The 27,499-nt window shown below is 41.8% G+C and overlaps 3 protein-coding genes across 4 annotated transcripts; 2 read left to right on the top strand and 1 right to left on the bottom strand.

Annotated features, from left to right (window-relative positions):
- Nucleotides 1–1,959: 1,959 nt before the first annotated feature.
- On the bottom strand, nt 1,960–9,336 carry si:ch73-52p7.1 (uncharacterized protein LOC100321084 homolog). Its single transcript, XM_053435782.1, has 3 exons — nt 8,012–9,336; nt 7,671–7,739; nt 1,960–4,436 (listed from the first exon to the last, which is right to left on the bottom strand). Exon 3 carries the CDS (start codon nt 4,365–4,367, stop codon nt 3,582–3,584), a length of 786 nt encoding a protein of 261 aa, XP_053291757.1. The 5' UTR covers nt 4,368–4,436; nt 7,671–7,739; nt 8,012–9,336; the 3' UTR covers nt 1,960–3,581.
- ifngr1l (interferon gamma receptor 1-like) lies at nt 8,948–20,275 on the top strand. 2 transcript variants are annotated; one of them, XM_053435781.1, is made up of 7 exons: nt 8,948–9,183; nt 14,941–15,058; nt 15,751–15,926; nt 16,309–16,493; nt 16,630–16,795; nt 17,239–17,351; nt 17,437–20,275. In XM_053435781.1, the coding sequence occupies exons 1-7, from the start codon at nt 9,114–9,116 to the stop codon at nt 17,788–17,790; spliced, it is 1,182 nt and encodes a 393-aa protein (XP_053291756.1). In that variant the 5' UTR covers nt 8,948–9,113; the 3' UTR covers nt 17,791–20,275. The 2 variants fall into 2 exon arrangements, with proteins under 2 accessions (XP_053291756.1, XP_053291755.1); XM_053435780.1 differs by having other exon boundaries at nt 16,630–16,804.
- Nucleotides 20,276–22,237: 1,962 nt separating this feature from the next.
- On the top strand, nt 22,238–27,446 carry il22ra2 (interleukin 22 receptor, alpha 2). The gene is made up of 6 exons (XM_053436530.1): nt 22,238–22,456; nt 23,140–23,254; nt 24,242–24,423; nt 25,081–25,223; nt 25,384–25,543; nt 26,609–27,446. The coding sequence occupies exons 1-5, from the start codon at nt 22,393–22,395 to the stop codon at nt 25,531–25,533; spliced, it is 654 nt and encodes a 217-aa protein (XP_053292505.1). The 5' UTR covers nt 22,238–22,392; the 3' UTR covers nt 25,534–25,543; nt 26,609–27,446.
- Nucleotides 27,447–27,499: the final 53 nt, after the last annotated feature.

The raw sequence follows: 27,499 nt of genomic DNA, 5'->3' as shown, positions 1-27,499 counted from the left end.
ATCGGAATGAAATACCTAATTCATATAGGGGGAAAAAACTCTGGATTTCATTTTTTTTATCCATATGTTCTCTACCTAATCACTACTTAAAACTTTTAGGATAAGGTACAAATTGAACTTTAAATACAAAAAGATCCAAACTAATTTCTTTACACATTTAAAACGTTTGTCACTTTAATTCACGAGAGTTGTTTTTACTGCAGGTTCCAGTTAAAATTAATTGAGCTGCACTTTGAAAAGACTTCATCTGAACATAAGTGTGTGAATAATTTAAATACAGACAGTGATTAGAAGTCATTAATGGACAGTTGTGCATAGAGTCGAGACGAACTTTAATTGGCTTCTTTAGTTTTACACACAATTATATATGAAAATATATAAAATGACTTTTAATTTTGTTTATCCAGCAGGATGGTTAGTGTTTCTTGTGGCAAAAGCTCAACAGCATTTCTATAATAAAGTCAATCTTTAGAATTAATAGTAGGAATAATAATCCTATTTTACAACGGACACCTTACAAATATATATCATAAAAACACATGCATAAGCAAAAGTTTTCAAATCAGATTAGGAGACACAAACACTTATAAGCAACAATACATCAAAAGTAAAACATCAATTAAAACCAGTATGCAGTATCTAAAAGTACAACATAGTAATAAAAGACTTAACTGTATTAAACCTGTGGAATTATAACACAGACACACACACATACACACACACACACACACACACACACACACAGATTATTCCCAGTAAATAGACAAAGTAAAACACACTAAATTGTTTATGTAAGCCTGGACTCAACACACACACACACAAACAGACACACACACACACTGCAGATCGATCACGCAGCCACCCTGTGAATAAAAAGTGCTGTAATTGCAATCATATATGTGGCGCTGCAGCAATGTGTGCCATACCGTACCATTAGTACCACAAATAAGTAATAATTTGCTAATGACAACATTATGTTGAGTCAGTTTAGGGGCAATTAAAGTGAGTGATATTTACATATGCCTAATGAATCACGAGCGTGGCAGTTCGGGCGGACTCTAATGAATATTCATCCAGGCAGTTCTCCCCCGCGCGCCGCAGTTTATAAACTGAATTATGGCTGATTTGCCCTTTTAAAAAATGAACACGGGCGCATCTCCCACAAGGAGGCGGCGAACAATAACGTCTGATTATAAAAATGCTTTAGTGCGTAACTGCCGGTGAGGAGACGGCGGCAGCGTGGTGACCGAGCAACATGGAGGAGAGAGACCACCTGAAATCAATCCACTTCAACCCTCCACCTCTTTACACCCAACAGATCTGCACTGGACAAGTCACTGATTTATTCTCACTGGGGGGGAGTTTGTCTTTAAATGAGCAGGTCACGGTTTTTCTCACCAAACCTTTACATGGGTCCAAACCCGCCCAGCCCGGCTGCACAACCCGGGGGATGTCTCCAGGTGTCGTCCCCGGTGAGTGGGCCCTGACCCTCTCAGGTGCGGGATCAACAGGCGGCATCAGTTTGTATTCACAGTGCGTGAAAACGACACGTTTATCATGCAAATAAGCGGCTCTTTGCAGCAGGTGTCTCGCACTCATCGTGCGTAAAACGTGCGTAAACGGGGCTGCTCGCATCCAGCGTCTTCATACTGGAGCCTAGGCATTGATGGATTACCATCTTAGATACATGTGGTTTTAACATGATTATTATCCTCCATCCTGATGATATATCCGTTGAAAAGACAATAAAGTAAAAATATAATTATTAAAATGACCAAATTAGCCTCCTCCATCCAGCTGACCTGGATTATGTATTAAAAAGTAATAAAAAATACTGTTTTAAGAAAATATGAAGGGTCTTTTTACCACAATTTGTTTTATTCTTTTTTCATTCATGTTGTTTGTGTCTGATCCATTTGACAAATCAAGTTCTGACAATAATTTTAAATCCAGGAGACATACAGGTCACTAAATCATTTATTTCTGTTTAAAACAAGTGCAGCCAATGACACTAATATATTTTCTTTTACACAAATAAATATCAGGTCACACTTAACAATGTACCTCTGTCATTAAAAAACATTCCTCACACGCTTTTAAAGTGCTGAGTGTCATGTATGTAGAAGTTTGTAGAATGTGGATCGCTTTAAAAACATGACAGAAAAATAGCTCAGTCTCCTTCGCCTCAGTTTGAGTCACTCGCTCTGATTTGCATGTATCTTCTGCCACCGTGTGGTTGAATGCTGAAACACAACTCCAGTGACAGGCTTCTTTAGAATAACATTTGGATAAAGAGGAAACCTTAATGACAGAGACCCAGAGGGCAAAGGTCAGAGGTCAGAGGTCAGGATCAGATGACCTCTATCCATCTTTGATCACACTGAGGATTATTATCAAGTTATTCCCTCTGTTTATCGCTGGTGATCAGTGTTCGAGTGAAAACTGAGCATCACTTTTCAAATGAATCTTTTACCCTCATGTTTGAAACTAATCATATTCTTGAGTTATTACTGTATGTCACAGTATATCATTCTGTCCATGGTAATAAATCCATCCATTATATATACCTCTTATCGTGTGAGGGTCATACCTACACATAACTGAGCCCAATACAAGATCAAGTTGAGATTCAGACTATTTTCTCATATTTCTTAAATTTAGCTCAAGAGAAATAGCCATCCTCTTAAATCATATCTAAAATCTTAAAATGCTCCTATTCCTGTGTCCGTCCACTAAACTTTATTCGTCTCAAGTAATGAGATTCTTGAGTAAGAATTAATATCCAAAGAAAACTTGAGGCACAATAACATGAACAATATATAACATTTGTTTCCGTGACCAAATTCCAACTGTAGAATAATTTCTCTTGGATTAATTCTCATTATTTCTCCTTCGGGAGGGTTGAGGATAAACAGTTCAGATTGTATTAATCTTCAAATGAGAAGATTTAATTCTTGCAGGCAGAAAAAAAAACCTCTGGCCTTATATTCAGTGTGAATTCTGCAACTGGATCAGATTCTGGTTTCGGGGACACGACGCTCAATTTAGAGACTGAAAAACAAGGGAATAAAAAGGACAAATGCTCGACTGTTGAACACTTGTTTTGGGGATTGTTCCATCAATTCAGTATAAACATCATTTGGAAACAAAGGACCCTCCAGCTGGAGGAGGCTGGCAGACTGTTCCCGTCCCTCAGAGGCTCTCTCATTAGTCGACATGGTTTGTTCTTACATGCTGATAAACAGCTGTGCACATTTCTCACTCTGGGAAAAAACTATGATTAAAGCTTTCGGAAGAAGAAAAACAAATCTCAATTTCTGTCCTGGGAATTTGACAAGGAAAGAACTTTTAAACTAAATAAAAGGATGATTTGAAAAACTTTCTGCTGGTTTCACTGTGTCACTCACTTTGTTTCCTCTTTCACAAAGTTTTATGGGGCAGATTTCTATATTTTCACAGCTGACGTGTGGACAGACTTTTAACATTTGATGTAAACGAGGACAGCTCCTGATTCCTGGTCTGTAACAGTCTCTTCTTCCTGCTGTGGTTCCCAGCAGCACCTCTCAGACAGAGGCCTGGGGTCAGTACACAAAGCTGACGTATATGACGGATGCCACTGGTAATTTGGGCAGGTGGAGGTCAGGGAATGGCAGCTCTCCGTCACTGTCTATGTGCGTCTGGACCGTGTAGGCTTTGACCACTGCCCCCCACCCCAGCACGGAGCTGTGGAGGATCCCCAGTCTGGCCTGTTCATGGTACGCTGCTCCCAGCTCCCTTCCCAGGAAGATGTCCTGGATCTGGGGTGTGGACGGATCCAGGGAATCTCTCCTCATGTCTGCTATCAGGTCCAGGAACGTGTCTCGGTCCAGGTTGTATCGATTTGAGTCCAGATGAGCACTGTTGTCTCCGTCTGTGTCACTGTTTGCTTCTGGAAGGTGGTGAAGCTTCTGCAGGTTCACCACCGTCAGCCTCTCCAGATGCTGCACAGCGAAATGTCCCTCCAGGGGAGCAGGGGACATCCCACCGGAACCCCCGGCACCACAGTGGATCAGAGTCAGGTGCCTCACCTCCGAGTTGTTGAGCAGACGCGCCGTGTTCGAGGGCGACGTGAACCAGACCGTCAGACTCTTCATCCGGAAAACAGGAGAGGAGTGGGACTGCGGGTGGTGCAGCGTGGACAGCTGGATGTCCTTGCATCTGCAGTCAGTCAGCGAGGAGACGCTGCAGGGCTGCGGGTCCTGGCTGCAGGAGTAGTAGAAGAAGCTGTTGTGGGTCACGTAAGCCAGACGCAGGTCCGAGCGCTGCAGGGCCAGAGACACACACAGCAGCACACAGAGGAGAGGAGCAGGAGGGCTGAGGGCGGCCATCACTGCTGCAGGAGGAGAGGCTCAGGCCGCATGTTGACTGGTCATGAAGGGTGCTGTGTAAACCTGAGCCTGTGGGAAATACATATTGGGCACAAAAGAAAGTAAAGAATCAAACACAGAGCTATCAAACCCCTAAACTTTCACCACACTGCATTTTGATGATTGGGTTTTGGAAACCTTGAAAGGTTGAATCTTTTATTTTGCACGTACACCTGCACTCTCACTGTCTGTTATTTCAAACTGAGTTTACACCCACATTTGAGATGTTGTCCCACTTTCACGAGCATGCCAATCCCATGATCTGGAAAACACTGATGGGATTTTGGAGGCAGGAGCATTTTCTCCAAACTTATTGTTTAATCTCTGCAGAAGTGAAATCTAATCACAAGTCGAGCTCGAATACTAAATGTTGTTTACAGGGAACAAGAGTCCGATGCAGGTCTGGTGTAGTTTTTACAGCTTCCTGCAGAGCCATGAATGGATTCATTGTTTTTTTGTTACATATAAATATACAGTGATTCTGCCCACAGCCTGTAAAAGACTTTAAGTGCACAATAAGTGATGTTTCCCCTTTTAAATAATGGATGTGAGTTTCTCCTCCGCCTCAGCTCACTGGATTCCTGGAGTGACTGTTGTAATTCTCTCTTTTGGACACACACCCTTCATCACCCCGTCTCGGCTTCATGTTATTCACCACATGATTTACAGCAGCAACCTTTCCCCGGGCCCCCGAGGGAGCGGGAGTGAATCTGTTCCATCTTTCCTGCGTGTCGTCGCCCAATCGCTCGCTTGAAATCAAATAATATCCTTGACATTTTTTGTGGTAGAAGTCCAGCCGCCGTTTTAAATCCAGCATGACGGGGGTGAAATAACTTTATGAAAACAAAACGGTCGGGGTCGTGCGAGTGAACAAGCAGCGCTCTCTGGGTCCAGGTCAGCTTTCACTCAGGAGACTGTTGCTGTTGGATGTTGGGGTGAAATGTGAGTGAGGGCGCTCTCACATATGAATTGCTTTCTAACCACGACGTGAAGGGATGTGATGGGTGTGTTCCCCATTGAATTATCCCCCCCCCCCCCCCTCCTACACACACACACACACACACACACACACACACACAGGCAGACACACACACACGCAGATACACACACATATTTCGAAATTTATAAGTGAGGAGATTCATTTGAGATTCCAAAGAAAAACATTGTTCTCCAGTCTTGGCTCTTAACAAAGGTCAAGGGTCAATTTTCTGGTTTGGCCGAAATATCACAGAGGAAACTCGACTCTGTGTCTGTTTCCTGAAGCCACCACATTCTCCCTTTGTTCCTAACTGACATGTAACAGACGTGAACAATCATCTACAGAATGGGTAGCGTCACTTTTTCCCTCTTGTTTTGGTTAAAAGTCCGAATTTCACACTCTGTTAACACCGGGTTAAATATTTGAATGAATGAAGTGGATTTCATTGCCCTTCATGAAATGGAAACGTTCGTCTTGTGCATGTTTACGCTCTGATTTATTTTTGTATCTTCGGAATCTGTGCTACAATCTTGTGGCTTTAAAACAATGTTTGGCCGAACATATGATTTGAAATTGTACTTTCTGACCTCTCAGTGACCCCAAGAGGTTCAAGGACCCTTCAGGGTTCTTCTCACTTCTGTGTGTCGCTTTCTTTCTTATCAAACAAGTTAGTGTTTGAAGAAATGCTAGATGAACTATTCATTAATTAAACTATTTATTAAAGAAGTGAATAAATTCTGAGAAAAAACGAAAAAATCAATGAATCACTGCCATCGATCCTCCAACACAAAACTGAACCACAGCAATATTCATTATTATCAATATTATCTTATATTATCTGTAAATAAGGGTCCAGAACAAATACAAAGTTTATTGCAGTTTGATTATTAAATCAACAGCTCATGTCGCAGCTTCGTCTTTACTGTTTGAGCATTTTAAAGAAATAAACTGTATCTTTGTGACCTGTTTCTAAAGATGTGTGTTTACAGTCAGAACGCTCAGTTACTGGGGAAGCCATATTGTAACACTCTGCTGGTTTGTTTTTTCTAATGGGCTACATGGACGACTTCCAGAGCTATTATTTGAATAGTTGAAATGTGTGTTCCAATATCTGCAGATAAGTGGATTGTGCTGCATGCAAAACAGTATGTTTCACTTCAGAAACACTCCTGCTCCCTGGAGCTTTATAATAGCAGAGCGATATGTGGTATAGTGGTGGTTTCCTCCCAGTCTCAGTTAAAAAAGTTTTTCCCACATTTTGAGCTATTTCCTTTTTACATGAAAATATAGTTTTCTCTCCATATTTAGTCACGCTACCCAGAGCTAATGGAGTTTCCTTTAAGGGTGAAGACATGAAGGAGATGTATTCGAGCAGCATACAGAGAAAAGGAGAAATAACAATTAATATTTTGGTTTTGTTTATAATACAAAGTACAATTTTGAGATATTTGTAAGCTTCGTCATTACTTGAGTCGACAGTTTACATTCTCTGAAGCAAACTTTACATTTAATATCCAGTTTTTTCTTTAATAACTTTAGTTATGAGTTTCAGATTATGATTAATAATACAAAATATCATCAAAAAACAAGACTTAATGGATCCAAGGGGATGATTATTGAAAAAATTGAATATAACATTACAAGTAAGAATACGCTAAACCTCCCACCAGCATTTAAAGTAGATAAAATTGAATATACCTTCATTTTATATCGTCCTTTCTGAATAATAAAGGTTCTAGTAATTTAATGCAGGACTTTTACTTGTACAGTATTTTTTACACTCTGGATTTGTTACTGTTATTTAAAGGATCTTGTTGTTATTGCATCTCTGTGCTGAACAGGTTCTTTTGACAGATCAAACTCTAGTATTACTGTCACGCATTCTTTCCACAGTCCAGCTTCAGGGAAATGTGTGGAGATGGACAGAGAGAGTGAGCGTCCGGATTCAGTGTTCCTCGGTTTCCTCGGTTTGTTTTTCCTCTCTGGCCTCGGACCGGCTCGCCCCACCTCAGCTTATGTCCAGAAATGTGAGTCGCAGTCCTTCGGCTCAGAAGCATCTCTCTCTCTCTCTCTCTCTCTGTGAAAACGTTCAGACTTTCCACTCCGCAACATAAAAATGAAGGAGTGTCTGACCACATAGCTGGACTTGCTGTGAATCACACACTTGGCCTTCAAGTGACTCAACCCTCAGCTATGGTTACAGAATGGTTTTTGTGGGTCATGGCTGTATTTTGCCTCGTTAAAACTCCAGAGTCTGAAATTCCAGTGACTTTAAAAGTACTCACCACTTCTCGTCTCATGTAGTTTCAGGACAAAACTCATCCAAGGCCAACGACAGCACAACACAGGACATCCTACAGTGAGACAAAGAATCCGTCAGGAGCACTTCAAGTTGTTGACTGTGACACATCGACCGGTTTTTCATCTGAACAGATTTGTGAGAACGTTTCTATTGCATAACACAGACTGAGGAACGCACCGGCTATGAAATGTAATATGAGCTCAAGCACCAGACCCGGCTTCCCGTCAATAAGAGTTAACATACAGGAAACAAACATCTTAGCTGTTACGGTAAAGCTAAGTGGTGCTATGGGTGTTAGTAAATTTCCCGGTTTGTGGAACTCACCTCAGGCCGCTGCTGAAGAGCTGATCTTCTGAATGCGTCCGGCTGAGACTGGGATGGGGAGGAAAAACAATCCCACATCCAGCTGACGTCAGGATGGAGGCAGTATCCCACAGAGGAAGCTGTAGAGTCACAGTCTGTCATACGGTCTGATTTAAAAACCTTGGATTATTTATACAAACAGGAAACATAGTTCTAAACAGAAAAGACCAGAACCAGTCAGGATGCCACAGATAATCTGTTTGATTTAAACTCTATTTGAAAATTATGACACCTATCGAAGACCACTTCCTATTATTGTGTAACGCAATGTGTGTTTCCTGTTCATGGCCACAACACAGCTATCAGATTATTTTGAGTTTGATAAAAAATATATGTAAACACATTCTGTAAATTGGAAGATAAATTTACCAGAATAACAGGATTAAAAAATGTGTTTATACTTGATCTACAAGTAAAGTTATCAATCAGTCTAATTCTAAACAATTTATGTCTTACCCAGATTTTGTTTTGTAATGTTAATGAAACGTTGTTTTCTCATTTTATGTTTAACAACAACAACAACAACAATAATAAGAATAATAATAACAATAATAATAATACGTATTGTTATTAGCAATATTACTATTATAATCCCACAAAAGTTATTATCTGAGTGGATAAGCTAGCACGACTACCCTGAATAATAACAATAATGATAATAATGATAATTTCTTCTTCTTTTTCTTCTTCTTCTTCTTCTTCTTCTTCTTCTTCTTCTTCTTCTTCTTCTTCTTCTTCTTCTTCTTCTTATTATTATTATTATTATAAAACTGCTACAGTAAATTCAAGCTTTGACACGAACGCACACCAATCTGACCATGTGACACCCAGGACAGTGCAGGCGTAAGGACCCTCCAGCAGGAGGCAGTAACGCAGCCCCTTGGATGCAAGCTGCCGTTGGGAGGAACCTCCAAAGAAGACTGACGGTCAGTGAAGCCAGCAGTCGTGTCCCTTCAGCTCCCGTCGTTTCTCCGTCTCCATGAACCCTTCGCCTCATTAGTCGTTTGCCAACGTTTCACGTGAACGCGACTGTAAAGCGCGAGCGGCGGGTTTCGAACTGAGAATGATTTTGGTCAAACTTCATCCCGTTTTCCTCCTTTTCCTCTGGATCGCTGCTGCGGCGCGGGGTCTCGGTAAGTTCTCGGTTTTTATATACGCACACGCACGTGTGAGTACTGATCTGGGAAATGACGGTTGTCTGAGGAGGAGAGATGAAGAGGAGCTGCGCCTCCTCCTCATCCTCATCTTCATCATGACAGGGAAACGCCACTGGATCCCTGTTAGCTAGCAGCTAGCGGCCTGCGGCTAACCGCTGGAAGGTGTTTTCCTTTTCTCTACATATGTAAGAACAACACTGTGACGCTGACTTCAGAGTACATTCATGTATTATTTATTATTTATTATTATTATTCATATTCTAAGTGTCTGATGTTAATAAGCTGCAGTCGCCAGGATTTGATGTTCCTGCTGTTAAAGGCTTCAGCTCCCAGTGTTAAAGGGATTGTTCACCCTAAAATGAAAATGTGATCATTATCTCCTCACCACTACGTCGATGGGGGGGGGGGGGGGGGGGGTCCACTAAACACTCAGGGGAGAACATCGTTGAAGCCAAATCCGATGTTATTGAAGTAAATGTCTTCTTTCACGTCTTCAAAAGTTAAAAAAACAACGGGATAAAACAACACACGCCTCCTGTGGTGTCGTCAGCCCCGACATTCAAATTGGACTCAATACAGCCTCATTTACACAAAGTCTTTTAGCCCAAATCTACGTCGAGACCCCCCCCCCCAACCTGGAGCCATGATTGCGCTCGGATACCGTGCAAGTGTTTTGTGGAATCGAACACTTGACCCACTCCTCCATCACAGTGGGGAGTAGATCCTGAGTGGAGTTCTTACTTTTTGGGTGAACTATCCCTTTAATAACTTTTCGTAAAGGAGACAGTCACTGAACTCCGGATAATCCTCCTGATATTCTCCGGAGACCCTGCATGTGAAAATTCAAATGTTGAGTTAGGAAATGAGCGTGGCCAGGCCCTTAGTTAAAACTCCTGAGAATGTCCGAATGAGCCCGTGTGAGGAAACGTCAGGAGATCCTCCAGAGCGAGCAGCCGTTTTCAGATTGTGCACAGAATTCAGATCGGAACTTTCTCCAGAGTTTGCCCTTTACACATGATCGCAGTCGGACGCGTTCACAACAACGCACAACGCAGAACGGTGAATACTACGGAATCTCCTGCTACTTATATCAGGGGCCCAGGTGGAGAAACTCAGCTGAAAGTCCAGAGCAACGCAACCCCTCTGGAGAATGTCCAGAGATCGTGGAGTTCAGTGAATGTCTGAAAGCGGCTGTGATGTCTTCCTATTGGGAAATCATTTAAATGACCATAAATTGACCCAGAACAGCCACAAGGATTATTATTTACATTATTCCTGGTTCTGTGCCAGCTTTCTTTTAGTTTGTCATTTAATTGTTGGTATTTGTGTTTGTTATTTGATTGTTATTTGCCCAGAGATGAACTACTGAGCCCACATGTGACTGATGGTTGGAAGACTTCAGCTTTTTCCTTTATTTCCTCTTTATAGTTTTCGTTATTACTCAAGACCTTTCAGTTGTGCAATCCACAGCACGTACTCTGTAGGTCAAACTTTGTAAACCACCCGGAATTACACAAAACCTTTCACAGCAGTAATTTGGAAATATACATTCTAGGATAGAAATACCACGTTTAGAAGAAACTGCTGAAACTTAGGAGCTTTTAGTCAAAGCCCTTTTACTTGAATTGACATACACAACCAGTAATAGTGACTCACAAACAGGATTTGCAGCTGGAGGGTGTTGCAGTGGGAGAGGTTGTGCAGCAGCCAACAGGATATCAAGACGACACTTTATCTCTGACCAAACTTTATAACCCCGTTCTCACATGTATTGTCTGGCACTTGATTTAAAATAATAAAAAAATATCATCATATCCGGAGAAATCGCACAATTTACCAGACTTAATGTTAATTATTAATCCTGGGGTTCTATTCATGAACTAGAAGTGACCTCAGTCCTCAGCTAAGACTGATTGGTCACTTTATCACTGTAACACATGTGTTGATACATGTATCAGATTTTTTTTAAGTAACGTGGTAAGAATACTTAATTTGATTCGCAAAATCCAGATCACTATACAAATCCACACACAATTTTACCTGTTTACAGATATTGGTTCTCAAATAAATAAACTAACTCCTTGATCTCCCCCCCTGATCCGGATCGGGTCTAAAATTGAATGAGTTCCTTCCAATATGTCACAGAGTTTTATGGTAATACATCCTGGTAACTTGCTGCGGTGAATATTGTCTGTTTACAGCTCATTGTGTTCTGTGTCTTCTTCTTCTTGATCCGACAGACGGAGCAAATAGTTTTGAAGGAGGGAGGATTGTAACTGGACCTCTGCCGTGTCTGAAAAGGTTTTCATGGGTGACGGGTGTGAGGGTAGCAGAATTGTGCTCATGGTCCCTTGGGGTGGGGAGGGGGTCGGAACCGGCTGTTTATGGGGAAGTGCAAAAACACAGAGGAAAAAAATGATCAGCACCGAGGAAAGCAGCATGAGACAATGAGTGTGAGACACTGGGTTTCCTGCAGGAAGTGTCTCAGCCTCTGCAGAGTGAGATTGCCGAGCGATTCCACCAAGGAATGTGGCATTTCCCTGTTCTCCCAGTCTCCACCTCCACCTCCCACTTTGTCTTAAATTTCAAAGACCAACTTGCATTGATTTGCAGGAACTCTGTACGTGTGTATCCCGTTGTTCAAATCTCCCAATTCTGCTGTTTATTTTATGTTGGTGCGGCCCTTACTAAATAAGTTGGGTGTGATTGAATGGTTCAGGAAATATGTTATTCAGTTTAAAACCACTGTTGTGACAAATTCAGTCCCCAGTCCGTGTATCTTCAGCCCAGCAGAGGTCATGTGCCGTTTCCTCAGCACATGAAGTGAAATTTGTGAGCAGAATTGAAAAAGGGCATTCGGAAGGCGCCCTTCCTTTCCTGCTGGGAGCTGCTGCTGATTTGGTCTGAGGTCGACAGAGTCTTGATCCCGAAGCTGATGCTGAAGGCCCGTGTGGATCTGTGCACATGTGAAATGTCAAAATCGGCTAATTAGAAATCCCCTTCTACCCTTTACTGAACCCTTCTGTCTTTTATCCTTCTCAGACGGCTTGTGTTGCAGTGTCTGACTTCCTCCAGTCAGACACGTTCAGCTGCTCCGTCTCACGTTTCCTGGCCAGATAAGAGATAAGAGATGTTGGTAATGGCCTCTATGAATCCACACAGACGGCAGCTCACAGAGCACGCGAGGAAATGATTGTGTGCATTGTTCTCAAGTTGTGTTACTTCTTATGCAGAAGTCTTGTGGGCACATTTGTGTTCCCCTTCTGCACTGAAAATCACGTGTGTGGGTTTGATATTTTCCTCTGTGGCTTTTCTCAAACTTTAGTGGTGTATTACTATTTTTACAGTTTCTTGTAATCTTGTGCACATTTTTTTTGTTGTGTTGTGGAGATTAGAGTACCGAGTTATTTTGAACCTTACTGTTGTGACAGTAATCCCCTGACACACTCTACATAATTGTGATGAGTCACTGTGTATTATATTCTAGCACAACTCGTGGGACTAGTGGGGCTTTCCTAAAACTATAAGACACTTTCATTTTCGTGTGAGTAGATTTGCTATCTAAGTGTTAATAACTAAACAACAAAAAAGATACTGAACATTTTTAAAAGAAATTAAGTGTGTAATAAAATAAATATAATCAGCGGTTGAATACATAAGATACAACAGTTGAATCCTGCTTTTACATTAATGCACGAGTATTACTAATCTAATGATGTAATATATGAAAATGTACAAAACTACATTTTTAAGTACTTTTTCTTGATCAAATGTCCTTTTACTTTGCTTATACACTTTTACTAGTAATTACTTATTATTGCTTCAGAGAGGAAGTCAATACTTACTTAAGTGTAACATAAGTAACATTTTCAATAAAATGATAATCATGATAATATCATTACTAATTCTTAAAATAATTTTGTGAGAACTGATTTTCTGGCAGATATTGCACTGGGAATCTATACAGCACATTGTGGGGATTCATTTTTAATGTTTGTGTTTAATGAGTGGGTTAAAACGAAAGTGTTTTGCAGCAGCACAAGTTTGAAAGTTTTACAGACATCACCAACGACCTTGTTTTGATGTCAGATAGCATCTGTCTCTCTTCCTGCTTCTGAACCACGACTCGTTTTAGAGGCACAAATCTCTCAACCGCGTTTTCTGTCCTCATTCGGTGTCGTTCACAACCTGAGTCTCTCCAACTCTTCAGGTCGCTCACTGTTTGCTTAATGTTCCGCAGCCGGGGGGGGGGGGCTTGACCTGAGACCGACTCGCTGACCTTTTCATATCCAGTTGATTGTGGTTATTTCCTCCTCCAATTGAGATAAAAACTCTAAACTGACCTTGAAATCTGTTATTGTTGAGGTGCTGGTGAAGTCGTGCATTATTTTGTCCAGACAACTATGACATCTGGACCATATACTTGTAAAATCTTATTTATAAAATCTTTCCCAGATTTAATGTAACAATGACAGGGGACATCTTTAAAAAATACATATATAATTACATCGGGCTTCCAAAATATCGAATCAACACGATAAAATGAATGTAGACATAGTCAAATTGTGTGTGTGTGTGTGTGTGTGTGTGTGTGTGTGTGTGTGTGTGTGTGTGTGTGTGTGTGTGTGTGTGTGTGTGTGTGTGTGTGTGTGTGTGTGTGTGTGTGTGTGTGTGTGTGTGTGTGTGTGTGTGTGTGTGTGTGTGTGTGTGTGTGTCGAGGCCCCGTGGTGTCACACCTCAGAAACCAGTTTCACTGTTGTGGTTATCACGTCTTTACAGTAAACGTGTGTACCCATCTGTTTCACAATTCTCACATCGCACTGTGTGAATGGGGATTATCACTTGCATGAAAGGAAGTGAAACTAAAATGCGTGGGATGCTTTTTTTGTTTCTGTTTTTATTTCATGTCATAAACGTGAAGGTGTGTTCAGTGAATAACTAGGAACGTGGAGCCGGAGCCGCTTTTTTTGGCTATTTATTGAAGTTTTAAAAATTACACACCGGGACAAAGTGCAGTTTTAAATCTTTAAAAAGCGTATTTTCTTTAAGTTGAATGTGTGAGGCCTGTCTTCCTCCATCAGCTTTGATGCTAAGCTCAAAATAAAATAAGAAGTTCAAACAAGTGCAGGAATCTCTGGGGTGTGGACACAATCACTGCAACATTCAGAAATGCAGCAGCTTCCTGTCAGCAAAGGGGAAACAATCGACTTGTGTAAACGTGTTCAGACTAGTGCGATATAATGACCCGTATCTTGTGTGTTAGGATCAGCTCAAGGGACAAACGCTGTCTGTTTGTGTTGCTCTGCTTTGACTTCTTTGGATTTGAGGATCTTGTGTTTAGATTGTCAGGAGGTTTGGAGTTCAGTGCCAGAAGAGACATGGTGTAAACAAGGTGCCCATTGAGCTTCTGCTTCTCTGTGTGAATATAAAACACACACACACACACACACATTACGATAGCGACTCGCACCAGTGTATTCCATATCGGTTTTCATGCAGTGCCCTCTAGTGGCTGGTTAGGGGAATTGAATAAGCCTTCCTGACTTCAATGCACAAACCCATAGACAAGAAGAGCTGAGACTGTAAAAGCTTTTCTGTACCGAGCGTGTGTCTCCTCATCTAAGGGCCTTCAGATTGTATTTCTGATTTTGGTGCTGCTCATAAAAAGGTTGAATGTCTCACAATGTGTGATGGCTGACGTCTCTGTCTCTGTCTCTGTCTCTGTCTCCACAGTGGAGCCGCCGACCAACGTGACCCTGCAATGCCGCAATCTGCAAAACACCCTGAGCTGGAGCTACGGACGGATCTTGCCAGAGCTCAAATTCAAAGTCCAGATCCTTAAAACTTTTGGGTCAGATGAAGTCAAGTTTTTCTCTTTTCTATTAATTACCTGTCAAATATCTGTGTTTGCCATTTTATAGTAGATCCTTTTGTGGATGATCTGTGCTTTTAAATGTGTGAACTGCATTAATAAACATGCCCTCATGAGAATTGATGCTTGAATTGAAAGTACAAACTTTGTTGTGCAAGTAAGTCAACTAGTGTACAACAGCATACTCCCGGAGAACAATTAAATGTATCGCTAAGGAGGAGGTGGATCAATCAGAGACGTGTGCTTGATTAGAGCTTGACACGTTATTATCTTCATCTTACAGTTAAAGAGGATTCTGAGAACAGAGAAGATCATTTTATATCCGCTCACTTATCTGCTAAAAACTATTCTGAAGTGATGTTTAAAATTGTTTCCGGGAACACAACAGTTCAAAGAACCAGATACTATTGCTTTATAAAGCCTTTATTAACACGCGTTGCAGGCCTTGAATTAGCTGTTTTTAAAACTACTGCAGACAAGTGATTATATTATTCTTTTTGGTCCTTAGTGTTGGTCAGCATGCTACATATCCCATAATGCATTAAGCAGTAGTAGTGTTTCATATAAGCCTTCCTGCCTGGTTAACAATCGTCATCTTACAAACTTTACACCTTCCACTTGTATCTGAGACTTTCTGTGACATCCTGAACGTTGTTCCTCTTTCTCTCCAGCTCGCGCTCTGTGCTGTGGGTGAACTCTTCTGCTCTCTCGGCCGATCTGTCAGAATTCTCTGATCCAAGCATCGGCTACCTCGTGCTCGTGACTGCCGTCATTGGTCAGAATGAGTCCGACTCTAGTAAAGACCTCACTTACAGCTACTTCATGAACTCTATTGAATCTCAGAAATGTGAGTAGTGATGTCGGCCTTCCAACATCTTCCCACTGATGAATTCACAGACAGCTCAGGTCGGGGGTGCTCTCTTGTTGTTGCTCTGCTGCAGACAAACAACACAAGATAATTGTGATGGTACTCCTTGAGATTTAGAAACCGGTATGATATGTGTGCGAGTTAAACATTTTCTGATGCAGATTTACCCGTCACTAAGTAATGTATATTAAAAAAAGTAATCAATGATTTCTAAGATGTCGTTATCAAACCCTAATGATAAAGAAATATCATTGAGGCTTGAAAACAAACAGAATCTAAACATCCCTGTGTCACATGTACTGACTCAACGATGGAACGTGTTCGCTGCTGTTATTCTAAAAGTGATGATGTTGGTTCCCAGGTTCCTTGGACCTCCCACCAGTTGACGTCAAGGCACATCTTAACCACACTGTCACGTTCCACTTCCCGAATCCCTGGCTGTCCTACTACCCGGTGAAGCCCAACAGCCAAGATTCCAAAAAGGGAAAGAAGAGAAGCAACAGCAGAGAACATGAGTTCACCTACAGCGTTGTGATCGTCGGCCAGGTCAGAATGAACACTCGCACATTTGAAAAGTGTTATTAGTGGAGGGTAAACAGCTGTAATATGTCATCACTCACCTGCTGTTCAACATGTGTAATGAGCAGAGTTGGTTTTCTTTGCGATCTGTTTGTGTGTGCAGAAGCTTCAGCAACATTTCCACTGTGTGGAGAGTGTGTGTAAGGGGGAGCTCCCGGTGGAGGAGGAGCACGAGGAGCACTGTCTGAACATCACGGGAGAGCTGGAGAAAATGGCCGTTAAATCCACGCAGCTGTACTGCGCCAGGCCGTTGGGAGAAGTGCAAACTGGTAACAACAGTTGAGTAATCTTTCATCAGGGGTCCAAACATGACTCCATGTGGATTTTTAATGTTATGAACGAATTTTATCACCAAGATTTTGACAGTTTTGTCTCAAAAATGATAAACTTACAGCTGTGTACAGAGTGCGGTGTTTGTCGGCCACTAGGTGGAACTTTTACAAAAAGTTGAAAAACATTATCTGGAATATTCCTCCAGACTGCGTACTGCTCTCAGCCTGAGACGTGTGTTCTCTCTGTGGACCTGCAGGTCAGACTTGCAAAAAATCATTAAAACATAAAGATATTTAAGGTCTCAATAAAGTAACAGTAATTCATTTAAATGACAAAGGCAGCTGAGACAAAAGAGTTATTGTAACTGTCGTCCTGACAGTAGTTGGTTGTCTGTTTTCAAATGTCTTCATTCTTCCTCTTCTTCATTTGTTTTTTCTAGTTAACATTATCTACGTCTTCGTCGGCGTGTCGGTCGTCTGTGTTCTGGCTTTTATCCTCTTCTTGGTTTACAAAAAGAAGACCAACCCAAAGACTACGCTCCCATCCTTATTGGTATGTTCTTTCTACCACATCAGGTTTTATATGATGAGCCTCATTTGAATTCAGCTGTTCAACTTTTCCTCTTTGTGTCGTGAAGTCAGTCGGTAGATACAAGCAGGACACGGTGCAGACAGTTCCTCCGGAGCCCGTCTCTGTGGTCAGAGTGGAGCCGTCCTCTCCCACACCTCTCCTGTCCAACGAGGAGCAGCCCCACTTCACCCACACTGCTCCCCCCACCGAGTCTCCTGTGCTCCGGCTGCGCACCGGCCTGACAAACGCTGATGAAGTGCCCGACGGGGGGGGGCTCCAGAGCGATGAAGGACTGGGGTACATGGGAGGCAGCTTTCTGGAAGAAGATGAGCCACAGAACGACAGCGAGTCCGGCTACGAGAAGCGTCCAGTGCTGGTGAAGATTGGGTCCGGCGAGGTGCTGCAGGCCTACCGGTCCTGAAGATGATGCCGGTAACCTACGTTATTTTAAATGGGAAGGTCGAATGTGGCGCTTGCCTGTAATCTGTTTATAATCTGACAGTTTAGTTCAGCTGAGGAAGCGACTCCCCGGGAGTTATGGTTACACATTTCAGGAGGTTCAGTCAATGTCCTCATCAAAGGTGAAAAGGAACCGTCCCTTTTTGAAAATCAGTAAAACGTTCCCTTTGTATTCAGCCTCAGTAATGACCGATACCAAATCTGTACGAAACGTTAATTTGATCCATCAGCAGTGTTTCAGCTTTGAGCCTGTGATTCACTTTTCTGCTCTTCAAAAACGTGTGCCTGTCCAATCGTACAAGGTCGTGAGGAGCCATCGTATTCATTATGGGATGTGGGAGGTAGATCAATGATGCATTAAAGCAAGGGTTGGTAATACTCGAACCCCTTAAAAAATCAACTAAATTGATTTTCATCAGACTCTATGGAGGGATGTTTAACTTTACTTCTCAAATCTTAATTTTCCAACGGAGACTGATGTTACAGATCTTTGTTACACACACTTTATTCTGCCCACGTGGTGGAATGAACAACCTGAGAAAACTTACTGAGCAGAAAGACAATAAGAGAGAAGTTATTGCACTATGTTAGAACGCATTCACGTTATGTGCCGTTTATTCATGTGACGCCCAAAAACCTAATCTATGACGCGTCTGTTCTCACCACAAGTGAACAGCGTTTACTTTATAACACTCGGAGGCTCTTTGACATTTAATCTATTCAATCAAAACACATTTTAAAGGTGAGACGTTGCCTCTGTTTCCTGTTGTGTTGACAGGGCGGAGAGAAAAAGTATTTTAATTCATGAAGGTCAGTATATCTCCTTTTAAGATAAAACGGCAAACAAAATCACCTTCATTAACCGTTTCATAACCATCATATCATACTGTATCTATTCACATCTGTTGCATGAACACAAGCATTAACATTTCCATCACTAGCAGAGTCTAACTCCTGTTTTCACTGAGGACTGATACATCCTCTAAATGTATTTGCTGATTTACACTTCATTGTTTTTTTCTATACGATTCAGATGCTTTTATTTTCCTATGATTATGATGCACCTTAAAGCTCCAGTATAATGTTATGTGCCTCTTTAAATTCTGTTGTGTGAAATGAAAATGAGATAAATGAGCAGGTCACAAAAGAAATATGACGAATTCTCCGAAAGCAGATTTGACTGATTTCTAATGTGGAGCTGTTTGAGGTGTGTTCGCTTCCATGTGTGTCGCCTGCTGCCCGATCAGGTGAAGAAGGGAAAAATGAATTTGTAAAAAATGCTTTTGAATTTTCATAGATCTTAGAAGATGTATGCATTTGTTTTTTTTCTCACATTTTGTAAGAACTAAGTGATGTTGTGCAACATTACTCAGCTGTTTGACTTCCTTCTTTTCTCAGTGATTTATACATTTTGTATTGTTTGTTTTGTATTGTTCGCACAACACGTTTGTGTTAATGGTCAGGTATGTGTAAACATCACACTTACAAATGAGGATGTTCTCGCTGCCACAAATAGTTTCTATTACTTCAGCGAAGGAAGTTTTCTTTTCTTTGTTCGTAAACGATAAAAAACACTTGGCCAAATTCCATGAGATCCAGTGAAAGGGTGGAACATGACCTGAGGAAGAAAAAGTCATATTTTGGTGTTGATCCTGATAAATAGATGGATTCATATTATTTTCTTTTCAACTTTCTTGAACCATTCAAATTCTTAAATAGAAAAATTCTACAACTTAAACCAAAAGCCAATAATGCACTATACATTGTGAAAGTCGTAAAGTTTTGTTTAAATAAAACAAATATAATTAGTTATATTAATTATAATGAAATGATCTGCATTATCTGTTCACCTCCATGTTTCAATGGGGTAGAACATCAATGAATCATGGGCCTAGACTTGCTCGAGACTAATGTGATTGGTTTAAAGCGATGCAAACACCCCCACGCTTTGTTTGTCCTGCATGATAACGGGTGGAGCCGGACACGGTGCTGTGGAGATGATGGAGGTCTGGTTGTAGTGAGACCCAGACTGATGGTGCAGAGATCCTCTGGCTCAGGAGTTCTTTATTCTTCTAGTTGCTGAAGATACAAGAAATTAGTTTCGGGACGATTTTAGCTGTCGAATCTTTAAACATTTCAAGTTCCCTCTCACTGTAACTGCAATGTGGCTCAACCTACAACGTATTTTATTTTCAATAATAATAATAATTTTTAGACGATTCTACTGAACGGTTTGAGTGATTGTCTGTTTGAAACATTGTTTGAGTTTACTTTGTTTGGATTTTAAAAAGAAGCAGGCATTCCATTACAGTCAAACGCCTTTTTCTCCTGGATTCTGTGAACTAATTGTTTTATTTTAAGTATCTCAAGCTTCCATCCTACTGTGATTTTAATTTTTTTGCAGTACATTACTTCAATAAAAGCACATCCTGTGTATTTGCTACCTTCTCCTCTTTGTGTCCAGTTCTGTTGAAGCGTGTCAGCTGAAGTTCATCCTGCTGCTGGAATTCTAAATGGTCTGTTCAGGGAGTTACTCTCTGTAATGAGACGGAAGGGAAGTTGGTATTTCAGTGTTGATAGCAGCCAATTTAGAACTGGGTTATTACTGAAGGACTGACGGGCTATTTAAATCACTGCATCACGTTCTCTAACACATTGTTACTATTTAAGGGAAGAAGCACACGTTTGACATTTTAGCAATTTCCTCTGAAACCAGTAATCTGAGCGACGAGGGAGACCGTGTGTGTGTGTGTGTGTGTGTGTGTTTGTGTGTGTGTGTGTGTGTGTGACCTTATTGGTACCAGTAACAGTTGATAACACACTTCACTATTATGTGTTTCTCCTTCGCTGATGCTCTGTGTCCGAGAAACGGCATAAAAAATAAGTCACATTCTTGCTGAAGTGCATTTCAACTGTAACGATGTAACAGGAATTTCAATTTGCAAAGGCAGGATTAAGGTTAATATTCTGAATCAAAATTAATATAAAGTCGCTTGCGCCTGGAAATATTAACCCATTAACAAGATGATTAGAATAAAGATGATAAAATCAAGCAGAAACGGGGACAATGGGTGGATAAGATGATAAATAATGTGTGTAAACAGTTCATATAGAGATTTTCTTCATGAACACTCAAGGTACTGTACTGGACAGTTTTTACATTCACACACATACAGTGCATCTATGGGCTGCCCTTTTTCTATGAGGGGTAATTCAGGGTCATGCCCAAGGACACCTTGGCATGCAGATGGGGAAGTCTGGGATCGAACCGCCGACCTTCTGGTTAGAGGCCTCCTCTCTCTCTCTCTCTCTCTCTCTCTCTCTCTCTCTCTCTCTAACAGCTGGATGTTGGTTACTGGTCATTATGAAACACATTTCCTGTAACCACTGACGTTTCCAGTGAAGAGGTTGAACCGCAGATAGTTATGTCTGGTTACGGTAACAAATTAATATAACCAGACATAACCTGAAGCCGCACAGCGAACCTGAAGAGGAACAAGAAGCGAAACAAATTGAAGCTCAATGAGGAAACACATCAATCAAATTCAAATTAGATCGAAAAGCATTCGCAATTCCTTTTGGGTTCAGGTTTGCTTTAAACATTTTTTTGCTTTGGTTGTTTATAAAAACTAATTACACTCTATTTTGGTCAGAAACCAAGAAACTGGTTCATGTTGTGACGGATGTCTCTGGACGAAAGCTTGCAATTTAAAAAATATATACTTTTCTATCCTCTTTTATCTTGTGTATAAAATTGGCCAGTTTAGCCAGTTAGATTTAAGCTTTTTCTTCCAATCACAGACCCTTTTAGAAACATGCATTAAACGGGGAAATGTTCACACTCTAGTTAATGTTGCATTAGTGGAATACGACCTAAAGAAACATGTTGAGGAAGGAATAGTCAAATTAGATGATTAGATTAGATTCAACTTTATTGTCATTGCACAGTACAAGTACTTATACAACGAAATGCAGTTTAGCATCTAACCAGAAGTGCAAAAAAAAGGCAGTAAAGTGCAGAGTATGCGTATTTAAAGTGGAATGTAAATAAATAGATATGTACAGTAAGAAATATATATGTAATAGTACAGTATTAACAGGTATTGTATGATACAAGAACTATGAGACATCGGTTGTTTTATTGTTTGTGACTCTGTGACGTGTCTGAAATTCCACCTGTCGGTATCAGGAACCTAAGACGCCAGGAAATAAAATCCAGGAAGGACTCGTCTTTATTGTAACTGTCGAGTCAGTGAACGCATCACGAGGCGTTGGAGTCTCTACGTAGACATGCACACTATCGCAACACAGACTGGAACATGTGTAAAGTGACCCAGCTGTGACGAAAGCTGTCGTGGGTACACGGCACTTCTGTAAAAAGGAAAATGTATAATGAGCGTTGGTGGATGTGACGCGGCCTCAGTGTGTAGGTTGTGTTTGCAATAAACACAAAAGGGGGAAGTTGGAACCTGGTTAAAGGCCGAGGTTGCCCGGGGCAGAATCAGTCCAGTTTGGCTCAAGTTGTGTGTGTTTGTGTGTGAGTGTATTTCCCATCATCGACATCATGACTCGTCTGCTGCTCGGAGCCGTGATGCTGGGGAACCTGGGAGTCTGCGTCGCTGCACAAGGTGAAAACTTCAGATCTGTTCCAGTATCACAGGAGATTTACCACAGGGAGATTTTAAACTTGTGTTAGAGTGAAGAAGAGGAGGAGAAACTTAACTTACTTTAGGCCTTGACGTGATGAGAGTAATGTGTGTAACAGGCTGGAGCATTTAAAGGAAATAACTTGTGTGTTTTCAGGAACAATAGTTCAAAATCTTTCTAAGAATTAAAAGCCCTTGTTCCGACCAGAACGATTAAAAGAAGATTATTATTTTTCTTAATGAAACATCACTCATCCTTATAAACTGTGTGTATCCAAATGAGGATGGAACAGTTTCATTTAACATGTTAGTACCGTTTATGTACTTTCACAAATACAGATAATACAAATCTAGATAAATGAATGGATGAATAAATGCTGAAATATATAAGTAACTGTATTTATAGTTATTATGTATTTCTGCATTTTTGTACATTTTAACCCAAAGTTTGTCAGTTTTGGTCCTTTCACATTTATTCAGTGTAAAACTACAGCTTTAAACTACATCTTCCCTTATCTGTACTTGACCAGCTCTGCTCGGCTGTATAATGAAAACTATATTTATTACTTCAAAAGCTCTTTTAAATTTTCCTCGTGTCCGTGATTGACGATTGGATCTGCTCATAAACCACCACAGCCAATAATCGATCACTTCCTGTTTGGCAGTGACGCTCGCTCCACCTGCTCAGGTGAGGTTCGACTCTGTGGACTATCAGAACGTTCTGCTCTGGACTCCGCCCACAAACAAGACCTCGCTGAAATACTACATCCAGTGGAAGATGTGAGACGACACACAAACACACACTCACACACACACACACACACACACACACACACACACACACACACACACACACACACACACACACACACACACTCACACACACACACACTCACACACACACACACAGACACACACACACACACACACTCAAACACTTACCCTCTCAGACACACACACGCTTAAACACTGTCCCTCTCAGACACACACACCCAACCACACACTCTCTCTCTCAGACACACACACACACACACTAACACACAAACACAATAACACAATCCAACACTGTCTCTCTGAAACACACACATACACAACCACACACTCTCTCTCTCTCTCAGACACACACACACAAACACTGTCTCTCGCAAACACACACACACACAACCACACACTCTCTCTCTCTCTCTCAGACACACACACACACACACACACAAACACACTCCAACACTGTCTCTCTCAAACACACACCTACACAACCACACACTCTCTCTCTCTCAGACACAGGCACACACAGACACACACAAACACTAACAAACAAACACACTCCAACACTGTCTCTCTCAAACACACACATACACAACCACACACTCTCTCTCTCTCAGACACACACACACACACAGACACACACACACACACACACACACACACACACACACACACACACACACAAACACTGTCTCTCGCAAACACACACACACAACCACACACTCTCTCTCTATCAGACACACACACACACACACAAACACACTCAAACACTATCTCTCTCAAACACATACACACAACCACACACTCTCTCACTCTCAGACACACACACACAGCCACACACACACACACACACAAAACATATATATTTCACCTTTAATCTGAAGCCTTTGACACGTTGTTATGGTTCCACATTCAGCTGCTCCAGTGCGACACCTATCTGGTGTCATTGCCACCTCTGACCTTTGACCCCCCTCTCCCTGTGTTTGCCCCTCCTCCCCTCAGTTACGGGGAGCCTGAGTGGTTGGATGTGGACGGTTGTCAGGGGATCCAGAAGCCTGAGTGTGACCTCAGTAACGTGACCTCTGACCCCAGGGAGTGGTACTACGCCAGAGTTCACGCCTCCTCTCTGCCCTCAAACAAGTCAGCCTGGGCCCTCTCCCCCAGATTCAGCCCCCGCTGGGACAGTGAGTGGTGACACCTCCTCCTCCCTCTTCTTCTCCTCCTCTTGCTGCTGCTGCTCCTCTTCCTTCTCCTCCTCATTCAGTTCTTCTTCCTCCTCCTCTTCTTCTCCTCCTCTTGCTGCTGCTGCTCCTCTTCCTTCTCCTCCTCATTCAGTTCATCTTCGACCTCCTCTTCTTCTCCTCCTCTTGCTGCTGCTGCTCCTCTTCCTTCTCCTCCTCATTCAGTTCATCTTCGACCTCCTCTTCTTCTCCTCCTCTTGCTGCTGCTGCTCCTCTTACTTCTCCTCCTCATTCAGTTCTTCTTCGTCCTCCTCTTCTTCACCTCCTCTTGCTGCTGCTGCTCCTCTTCTTCTCCTCCTCCTCATTCACTTCTTCTTCCTCCTCCTCTTCTTCTTCGTGTTCCTCCTCTTCCTCCATGACACCTTTCCTATGATTTAAGGCTTCATTTTTTAAGTAAATCTACTTTTAAAGTATAATTTACTAGATTATTTGTACAGTAAAGTTGATTTAAATGAAAAATCATTTAAAGAAAATGTTTTCCGAGGTAAAAACAAAAGCACAGATAAAGTAATGTCTGCTTCCTCCTTCTGTTCGTCACTCTTCCATCTCCTTGCTTTTGTGTGTCATTTAAATTCTTAATCCTGATCCGTCTGTCTGCAGCTACAATCAGCCGACCCTTCCTGCGGCTGCATGTCACAGAGCAAGGGATTGTGGTCCGGGTGAAGCCCCCCCGACCGCTGGTGCAGAAGATGCACAGCAGTCTGTTCTACAACATCTACCTCATACACCCCAGTGGAGAGGAGGTACACACACACACACACACACACACACACAAACACACAATGTGTTCTTGATAGAAAACAAGCAATCAATCAACTGTACATCATCACTTAATGTTTAATGTGGACATTCTCTCTCTCTCTCTCTCTCTCTCTCTCTCTCTCTCGCTCTCTCTCTCTGCAGGAGGTGTCTGAGATGAAGTGCTGTTCCAAAAAACTGACCCTGAAGGAGCTGAAGCCCAAAACAAAGTACTGCGTCCAGGCCGAGGTCGAGATCCCCTTCCAGGACATGAACAGCGAAAGGAGCCTTGTGAAGTGTGCCACTACGCTCTGAGTGCACACAGGTAGGAAGAGACACACACACACACACACACACACACACACACAGAAAGGACACAGAAAGAAAATTTTAGAATATAATAGGAAATAATTTGTTGATATTTTGGAGAAAATGGGTTTTGTTGCTGCGACCAAATATAAACTCACCAAAAGCTTGGGTAAATACTTGGGTCAAACAAATATAAAAAGTTAATAAAAATAAAAATAGTATGTAAGAATATTAGTATTAAAGACTCTCAGATAAAAGTCTGAGAAAATGGTTTAGACAGCCGACGACCTGAGTCCCTCAGGCAGACTGTTGCAGAGCCTCGGGGTCCTGACTCCATCGCTCTGACTCCTCTGGCTTCCAGCTTCTGAGGGACAGATCACAGCCTCTGCCCCAGAATCTCTGTGTACAAGTCAATAGGGAACTGAAAGGTCAGAGATGAAGAGAGGCTTGAAGAGAACGTCTGTCAGTAGAATGCACCTCCACCAAGGCCCCTTCAGTTCTGAACTCAGTCAAATCAGTCCTCTACTTATGACTGAATTAATTGAATGAATGAATTATTGTCTGGGAAATTGGTGAAAATGCCCAAATGTCCGATCTCACAAAGCTGAAGAAAGTGAATCCAGGATGAGTCTCTTTGGATCTGTGCTTTTCCGGGCCCAGGTCCCATCCTTCCACCAAGTTTCATGTCTGTGTGTGTTTGTGTGTCTGTGTGTGTGTGTGTGTGTGTGTGTGTGTGTGTGTGTGTGTCTCAGATGAGTTGGACAGTATCGTTAGAAAGTGAAAGGTGACCTGTCTCAGGTGTAACAAAAGACCAACCAGTGAGAAGTCAAGTATCAGCTGTCGTGTAACAAAGGCCGGCGGCGGTTTGGACAGAGGGAGGGAGGGAGAATGAAACTCCTGCAGGAGAAATCTTTTCTCCACAATGACTATAATTACCTCACCCCACCCTCTGCACTATTTTTAGATCTGCGCACACGGACGTGTAGAACAGTGTAACACTTTTTTTCCTTTTGTGCTTCTCATCAATCTTGTCCCACCTCTGTCTCCTTCTCCCTCTCTCTCGTCTTCTCACTTCCTGCAGACGAGCGACACGGTGGACGAGCGGACCTGTCATCCTTCAGTTTCAACCATCAGGCGCTACCTCGACGGCTGCCACAAAAATCTGTGCAAATGAAAGTGCTGCACTTTATCACTCAAAGCATTAAAGGTCCGAGCTGTGGAGGTTAAAGGTCAAGATCCTATCACCAGCCTTTTCCTCACCAGTGAGTGGACGTCCAGTTAAATGTCAACTAATGTTTAGCCTATTTATTATTTTTGTCATCATTATAGTTTTTACATTTTCATTTGTTTCCTGTGAACGGATCGGGTCGGGACCTGGGAAGAACAATTACATTTCGGTGCAGATTCTAATTAAAGAAGAAGATTCAGGGATGGTTTTTTGTCCACTTTCCCTAAAGTGTGTAAATTTGTGAAGAAATGAAATGACAGAAACCTTCATTAAGAAAACAATATTTGACTTAAATTAGATTTTTGTTTGGACCAAGTCCTGTTCCTGACCTTCACTGAAATCGAGACTCTTTGGCTTCCCTTTTGGGAGCTGTAATGTCGTCCATCTTTATTTATAGTCAATGTTTGAACTTGAACAATGTTATTGACTTATCGCAGATCCAACGTGTGCAAGACTTCACGACCCAGTTTCTTTTAATGTAATTTTTCTGTCATACCCACAAGGTCCAATATAGTTACTCCAACACTGTGATCATGATTTGTAAAGTGCAGCCATGTGAGACCTTGTTCGTTCACTTCACTGTGAAGAAGTGAGTCTATTTCTCAGTTGCAAAAGTCTGTGGATGTGACCTTTATGCCGATGGTACTTGTTGCATGATCTGCTTGACGAATAAAACCCCAGAGCTCCTCTTCACGCTGACTCGTCTCTTCTCAGCAGCAAAATAAAAAACACCGGGCTCCAGAA

The sequence above is a fragment of the Pleuronectes platessa genome, chromosome 12 (assembly GCF_947347685.1).
Source record: "Pleuronectes platessa chromosome 12, fPlePla1.1, whole genome shotgun sequence".
Lineage (NCBI taxonomy): Eukaryota > Metazoa > Chordata > Actinopteri > Pleuronectiformes > Pleuronectidae > Pleuronectes > Pleuronectes platessa.
This window is presented reverse-complemented; position numbering and strand designations above follow the sequence as displayed.